Raw genomic sequence first — 8,242 nt, forward strand, 5'->3', positions numbered from 1 at the left:
GACGCCCAAAGAGCATCTTGCTCCAGCCACCCACCCACGAGTGAATGATGTAGAGGAAACTAGAGAAACAATAGTGCATGAAGCAGAAACAAACAAAGACTGGAGCCAGCAAACCCCCTTTGGGGGATCATTCTCAGCTGCCTTTCATGGCAGTTGCTGGTCCCCAAATAACTGACTATTGCTTTGGGGGCAGAAACGCTGTGCTACTCCCTGACCCAGCATGTTTGCAAAAAAAAACAAAACCCAACTGCCCCCACATTTCAGGGACCCCTGGTCACGTGGACAACTTGCCAAAGACCCCCCTGTAGCCAGGCCCATGGTCCTAGAAAGTGCGGAGAAGAGGTTTTACCTTGTACTATGACAGAAGAGGAAATAAGGAGTGTTTGGGCGGGAAAGCTTTGGGCAAAGGTGATGAGGCAAGTAGTAGCCACAACCCAGGTGTTTGGGGGGGAGGGCGGGGGGCGACGTTGTACACCCGGCAGCTGCCGGAGCGGCAGAACCAGGGTCGACCGCTAGGTGGCAGGCGAATTCCACCATCACCACGACCGCCTACCTGGGACTTCATCTTTACCTAGAGATGGGGGGATAGGTGGATTAGGGTTGGGGGGCTATGATCCTTATAGGACAGTAGGGGTGGTGGCAACGCTGATGATCCCCATCCTCTTGAAGAGAGAATGACCTCAAGAAAGTCTTCTATACATCAGCCCAGTGCAGGCGTGAATATCTTTCCACCTAAACACCCAGGATGGTACATTGGCCCCTTGTGACCCCTCCCTCACCAGTCCCTGCACCCCAGGGCTCCGATATTGGCAGCTGACGTCCCCTGCATGTTAGGGTTGAGCCCCCTAACCCTAGGATCCCCTTCCCCTCCACCATCACCCCCAATATATAGGCCCCCTCATTGGTTGAAGGCTGTTGTTTCCTCTTTCCTATTAGAAGCCTGGAGATTTTGCATGTTTCTACCCCAATATCCGTGTGTTGCTACAACCCAAGTCCCCCCGAGCTACTGGACACCCTAAGGTAAGGTGGAGGGCCCCCCTTACCCACATAACCTCAAGAAAATCCGCTTTGAATGCCCACCTTTTTGACCTGGCCCCGGCCTGTGCCATTGAATGGATCTACCTGCATTTAAACACTCGCCTACAATGGGAAGTAATAACGCCCGCTGTGAGGGGTTTTGTGAAGTCTGGACTCTTGGTTTGATGTCAATCTTCTGTTCCACCGCCCCCCCCCCCAGCACCTCCCCCCCTCCAGCCCCATTAAAACGTTGTTCGGAAGAATGTAGCCCCATGTCTCTCATTGTAGTGTTGATGTTCTGGTGTATTCAGAGGGGGAAAACACACACACACACACACACACACACACACACACACAAAACTTGGCTCCCGCCCCGGCGAGTAAAAAAATGAGAATGAAGACAAACTCCTCTGTGTTATGCTGAAAGTATATTTATATAGATATAGATATAGATATTTATTTCTCTGCAGACAGCGTGACTGATGAGTCATGTTTTACACGTCAAAGAACAACCTACTTTCAACACTACAGAGTTTTTTTTTGCACCAGGGTGAGATGGATGGCTGCGTCTCAATTCATTTCACAAAGCCAGCACAACTCTGGGTACAGCCACAAGAACGAGTCGAACACGAAAAAACGAGAGAGAGAGAGAGAGAGAGAGAGTATCACACACAACTCACTGAAGTACACAAGTGCCAAGAGGTACCCAGGAGAACAGTAGCCACTTGAAAGTCAACAGCACGTGAGGATGTATACAAAGCTTTGGCAGATTACAGGAACCAGGTCTGAGATCCAAGTGTACACATAGGTAGGATTGGAACAGAAACACCAGGAAACGAAACGACACAACCCCCTCCCCCCCTGACCCTGCACGATACACACACGCGCACGCACACGCACGACGACCCTGTGAGTGGCTCTTGGCCCGGGGGACACGAAGGAACAGAGAGAGTGGCTAAGTTTCTGACTTAGCGGGGACGGGACCTGCGGAAGCGACCCCCGGCGCGACCATAGTAGGGCCCCAGCTCCTCATAATCCCACTCATCATCGGACTCGCACTCGGCCAGGGCCTCGAAATAGTGGAACGGCCAACACTCGGGATCCTTGTTATGGAGTTTGGCCAGGAACTTGAGCACCAGCATCTTGCTGATCTCCATGAAGGCCCGGGGGCCCCAGAGGAACTCGTACTCGGTGGGCTGGGTGTTGGGGACCTCCCTGTACTCTAGGTATTTCTGCCTGACAAACTCCTCGGTGATGAGCTTTTTGATGTTCCCCAGGAGACCGTGCTCCCCCCGGACATCCAGCCCCAGCTTCTCCAGGAAGCTATAGAGCAGGTCTTCCCGGATGCAATTGCCTTTGATAAAGATGAGGCTCAGGACCGCCATCAGGAGGCCCAGCTTGGGGATCTCCAGGCAGGGGGGCGGCGAGGCCACGGGCCCGCCCCCAAACTTGTTAATGATAATGTAAGAGTGGGTCTGGGGGTCGATCTCCTTCAGCTGATACCCAAAGACACACTCGAGCTTGTGATTGGCACGCTTGATGATCTCCAAGGACTCGTCCTTGTACTCCCGGATGATGAACTTCACCATCTCGGACCGCCTGATGGGCACGTTGCCTCCGTCCTTGACCAGGAGGAACTGTACCAAGGCGTTGGCCCTCTCATCTAGGGGGGACACGGGCCCCGCCTCCCCCTTGGGCTCATCCTGGCTGGTCCCCACCCCCAGGGGCACGCCAGAGAGCTCAGAAAGCATCAGAGAGTGGGGGTTCCCCGGGTTTTCCCACGCACCCAGGGCCCTCGAGGTGCCCGGCCCCTCCCAGGCGCTCAGGGCCCAAGAAGTGCTCGGTCCCTCCCAGCCACTCAGGATCCTGGAAGTGCTCGGCCCCTCCCAGCCACTCAGATCGCGGGAGGCGGCGATGGGGTCCTCCCAGTTCCCCAGAACCTCCCAGTCATTATAGTTCATGTTGGCCCAGCGACGCGGGGGCTGCCAGTTGCGCATGGCCAGCCCCCGGCCGCCGCGGGCGTTGTCTTCGTCGTAGTAGTCGTCGTCCTCTTCGGTGTTCAGGTGCTTCTTCTTCCGGGTGGCTTTGCCCCCGGGGCGCCGGGGGGGCTCGTCGGGGGTCTTGGAACCCTCCTGCGGGAAGGCCATGGCCTGGGGGGCCGCCGCCGTGGCCATCAGCATGGTGGGCTCCGCCTTGGACCCGCTGGGGGCATTCAGATTGGGCTGGGGGACCCAGGGCACGGCAGGCAGGGCCTCGGCATAGGCAAAGGGATCCTTGGGGGCCAGCGGCAGCGACCTGGGCAGCTCCGGGATGGCGGGGGGCCCCTTGAAGGCGTCAGACGAGGCCGGCTGGAACTGGGAGGTGGACGGGAAGCAGCCCCTGGGGGTGGGCGCGTAGGCCTCCGGGGTGGCCGGCAGGCTCTTCCAGGCCGGCGGGGCGCGCGACGCCATCCCCTTGGGCGCGCAGAAGGTGGCGGCGAAGATCATGCGCTCCTTGGACGGAGCCCGGCGCTCCTTGGAGGAGGTGCGGCGCTCCTTGGACGAGGAGTTCCTACGGTCTATGGACGAGGCCCTGGATTCCCCCGATGGAGTCACCAGCGCTTTCACAGGGCCCACGGGAAAATTTCCCGCCACTAGGGGGGTTGCGGGCTGGCCCGGCAGGGTCGCCGCGGCACCCTGCTGCCAGGAGGGCTGGAGTTGCATGTCGGGCAGCTCTGCTTGCGCACTCGGCGCCGAGGCCTGCTGGGGGGGTAGCTGCATTTGCAGTGCCTTCTGGGAGGCCGGGCCCCCCGGAAAGGGCTGCTCCTCCATCTGCAGCAGAGGGGGGCCCTGCCGCTGAGCCTCCTGGGCGGGCAGGGGCTGCCAGAAATGCCCAGGGGCTTTGGGGGCCTGCCAGGCCAGCGCCTGAGCCTGGGGCGCCTCCTGGAACTCCATCGAGGTGGGCATCTCCTGGGCCACGGGAGCCGGCTCCTTGGGGGCCTCCCAGATGATGGGGGGGCACTGCACAGCCTGCGGGACCGGCAGAGGGGCCGGCAGGGCAGCCTGGGACACCTGCGGGCCAGCAGGGGGCGCCGTGGGCACCTGCGGGGCGCCCAGCTGCACCTGTGGGGCCAGGCGCACCTGCGGAGCCGCTCTCATCGGGGGCGCCGCCCGCAGCTGCGGGGCGGGCAGCCGAGCCTGGGGGGCCTGCCGCAGAGGGGGTGGGGGCGGCAGGGCCTGCCAGAGCGGCGGTGGGGTGCTCAGGACCTGGGGGGCAGGCCGGATGGGCGGCGGCGCCTGACGGATCAGCGGCGGCGCCTGGCGGATCGCAGGTGGCCCCTGGCGCACGGGAGGGGGTCCCGGGCGGATGGGCGGGGGCCCCGGGCGGATGGCCGGGGGCACCTGGCGCAGCGGGGGCTGAGGCTGCCAGGCGATGGTGGGTGCCTGCCAGGTGACCTGCGCCGCCTGCCAGCCCAGGGGCGTGGCCTGCCAGCCCTGCCCAGGAGCCTGCCACCCCGGCGAGGTGGCCTGCCAGCCGGGGGGAGTGGCCAGCTGGGCTGGCGGCGCCTGCGGGCCCTGGGGGACCTGCGGAGGCGCCCTTATAACCTGCGACTGGATCTGCAGGATCAGAGGCTGAGCCTGCGGGGCCCAGGACGCCAGGGGCTGCGCAGGGGGGGCCGTCGGCTGCGCCATCGGGGCTGGAGACGCCGCCGGCTGGTTGATTGGAGCTCTCGCGGCCGTCGGATGAAGCATCAGGACTCCCGGACCTGGAGGCTTGGCCATCGGGGCTCCCGGAGGCGGAGGCTGGGCGATCAAGGCTGCCGGGGGCGGCGGCTGGGCCAGCGGAGCTCCCGGAGCAGCAGGTTGGACCATCAGGACCCCGGGAGTCAGAGGCTGCGCCATCAGGACTCCCGGAGCCGTCGGCTGCGCCATCGGGGTCCCTGGAGGGGCCGGATGCCCCATCGGGGTCCCGGGAGGAGGAGGCGGCACCATGGGGGTCCCGGGCGGTGGAGGAGGCACCAACGGGGTCCCGGGAGGAGGAGGAGGTGCCATCGGGGTCCCGGGAGGGGGAGGCGGGGCCAGGGGGCCCCCGGGAGCCGAAGGATGCATCATCAGGACCCCTGGTGTCGGAGGCTGCGCCAGCGGGGCTCCCGGAGGGGGCGGATGGATCATCAAGACCCCGGTGGTCGGGGGCTTGCCCATCGGCCCTCCCAGCGGGGGCCCCTGGACCAGCGGGGGACCCCCGAGGGCAGGCGGCTGAGCCAGCGCCGCCGCCACCGGGGCGGGCGGCTGGACCTGCGCGCTCTCCCAGGCGGGCTGCGGTGCCTGCCAGGCGGCCAGCGACGCCTGCAGATCCATCGGAGGCGGGTCCCAGGGGACCGGCGGAGCCCGGGAGGAGGCGGGCGGGGCGCGCATCAGGACGGTGGGGCGGCTATAGACCGGAGGCTTGGGCGCCTCGGCCGGGGGACTGGCATCACCCAGATTCTTACTTAGCTGCGACATTGCCGGTGCGGGCGCTGCCGCCGCTGCTGCGCTCTGACAGCCGAGCCGATGGATGGGGCTCCCTCCGACAGCTGCCGGGCCGCCTTCCTTCCTTCCTTTTTTTTTTCCCTCCGGAGCGAAGCGCAGTGGAGAGGAGAGAAGAGGGGAGAAGGGGGAGAGAAGAGGAGAGGAGAGAAGAGAGAGAGAACGCGCCTACGTGGCTGGTCGGCGGCTCTCTCCTCCCTGCTGAGCGGCCGCTGAATAGGAAGTGAGCGCCGGCAGCTCGCCCTCCGCAGCGGCTTTGCGCAGTAAGAAGGCGGAGGGAAAGGGGGCTCAATCCCGCCCCGTCCCCGCCCCCCCCCCCCGACCACCACAAGTGGATCCCGCGCGCGGGGGGGCGCACGGACCGGCCACCCTGGCTGGGAGACCACGTACCTCTTTCCCTCTGTCTGTCTCTGTCTGTCTGTCTGTCTGTCTCTGGGTCCCGTCTCCAAACGCCAGGCAGCAGCCGGGGCCGGCTCTGTCCAGGGATGTGGCCGGTGCGTCGGCAGCAGCGAGGCGGGCGGCGAGCAGGAGCCGGGCTCTGCCTCCGCAACCCCTCCACGCTGCGGTGCGGAGTGGGAGCGGACCACCGCGGAGCAGGGGAAGGCATCCACCCGCGGGGGGAGGAGGAGGAGGGGGGCGATGGCGTGGGCTGAGCGCAGCCGCAGCCCAGCCGCAGCCGCAGCAACAGCAGACGTCTACGATGCGCGTCAGCCTGAGCCGCCCCCCGCCCCCCGCCCCCCGCCCCCCTCTCCTTTCATCTAATTGTCAAAGTTGATGGAGAAGGCAGAGAAGTCTGTCCCCCCCGGGCCTGCCCTGGGGGATGGGGAATAAGCCCCCCTGCAGATCGTGCTCTTAGGGACACGGTGGGAGGCCCCCTGCGTGCATATTGATCAGGATACGTGCATCTCCCAGGCTGTAGGGCTGCCAGGGGGGGTGCGTGGCCCCGCAGACACCTGTATCATGGCTGGGGATGCAGGAAGAAACTGAGGCGGCAGGCAGCCACGCGTCTCGGGGCCAGGAGAGCTGGGCACGTGCACAGGGTTTGCAGAAGCACAGTGTTTGCGCCTGAAGTGCAGGAGATAGGGCTTGAGAAATAACAGGCGGGTTTTTTTTTGTGTGTGTGTTTTGGGTTTTTTTTTTTTTTTTCTGGACACAAGCAGAGGAAATGGGTGGCAAAGAGTCCAGAGAGGAAGGAAAGAAATCCTAGAAGGTCTAGAGGTTGAAGAAATCAAGGGAAGGCAGCATTTATTTTTTTTTTTTATTTTTTGCACCAGGAAACCGTTCCCGAGCCGCGGCCGGGATGGGAGGGTTAGGGTTGGTTTCTTCCTGGTGTTTTTCATCTGTTGCAGCGCGGGAAAGCAGCTGTAAAAATAAACAGCAAAGGCGGGAAGGAATACAGCGGGCGAACCTGCAAGATCCCGGGGTTAATGTATAGGGCCGCGGTCGGCAGACGGCGGCTTCGCGAGCCACATGCGGCTCTTTGGCCCCTTGAGTGTGGCTCTTCCTAAGCCTTAGGGGTACCCTCACTAAGTGAATCACAATGGACCTACCTATAGAGTTTAAGTTTAAAAAATGTGGCTTTCAGAAGAAATTCCGATCGTCGTCCTGTTGATATTTGGCTCTGTTGACTAATGAGTTTGCCGACCCCTGGTACTAGAGGGGAAAGAAAACAGCGCCACGTGAAGCCCGAAAAACACATACCTCGGCGAGGGGGGCGGGATCCTGGTAGACCAAATCAGCTTAAACCCGAGAGAGAGAGAGAGAGAGAGAGAGAGAGAGAGAGAGAGAGAGAATGAATGAATGAAAGGCGCCAACAGGAGGCCTCAGTATGACTTGGGAACACTCCACCGCTTCCTGCCAAGAAGTCCTCCTGCAATGGTTTTCTAGAAATACACAAAACACTAATCTTAAGGTGGTTTCATTGAGAAGGGATGAGACTCAGTCTCGGGGCAAGAGTCCACAGCGACGCCCCCAAAAAAGGACAGACAGAAAAAAAAAAAAACCCATATGAAAAAAGGCCACCAGGGGGCACCAGAGAGTGGAGAGGGCTCTACCCCACTCCCCCTGAATGGATACCCTTGGCCAGCGCTTCTCAAATTTAGGGAGTTTCTGAGTCCCCATGAAAGCATAGAGTAGACACACTCCCAAGTCCACCGGGGGCGTTGGGGCCACACGGTTTCGGGAGACACTGGCCTGAAGTCCTGAGAGAGCCATTTGGGAAGGAGGTATCAGTGGTTTGAATGATGAGCCAAGGAGTGAGAAATCGGGGATGTTCTCTCTAAATGTTTCATGGTGCCCCATCCTGGGATACCGGCAGGCTTAGGGTTTCTGGGTCCCTCTCGTGGGTTAACAATCCACACCAGACCTCTCCGTTTGATAGGGGTTTAGAACCACGTCCGAGGGGCCAAGTCCACACTTAACCCACATGCTCCCCTATCACCAGCTCGGCCCCATGATAGTCTCTGGGCATGGGTGGCTTTGGGGGGGACAGGGGGGTCGGTTCACGTTTCCAAGTGAGTTTCAGCCGATGACATGTCTGCTCTCTTTATTTTTGTTTTTAAAAAATATGTTTTATTGATTTTTTACAGAGAGGAAGGGAGAGGGATAGAGAGTTAGAAACATCGATGAGAGAGAGAGAGACATCGATCAGCTGCCTCCTGCACACTCCCCACTGGGGATGTGCCCGCAACCAAGGTACATGCCCTTGACTGGAATTGAAC

General features: G+C 61.6%; 1 protein-coding gene across 1 annotated transcript; it reads right to left on the reverse strand.

Moving 5' to 3' along the window:
* Positions 1–1,433: 1,433 nt before the first annotated feature.
* Positions 1,434–5,498, reverse strand: MAGEL2 (MAGE family member L2; the record flags this gene model as incomplete). The annotated part of the gene is made up of 1 exon (XM_081114775.1): positions 1,434–5,498. The coding sequence occupies one exon, from the start codon at positions 5,496–5,498 to the stop codon at positions 1,986–1,988; it is 3,513 nt and encodes a 1,170-aa protein (XP_080970901.1). The 3' UTR covers positions 1,434–1,985.
* Positions 5,499–8,242: the final 2,744 nt, after the last annotated feature.

The sequence above is a fragment of the Myotis nattereri genome (assembly GCF_964212035.1).
Source record: "Myotis nattereri genome assembly, chromosome: 21".
Lineage (NCBI taxonomy): Eukaryota > Metazoa > Chordata > Mammalia > Chiroptera > Vespertilionidae > Myotis > Myotis nattereri.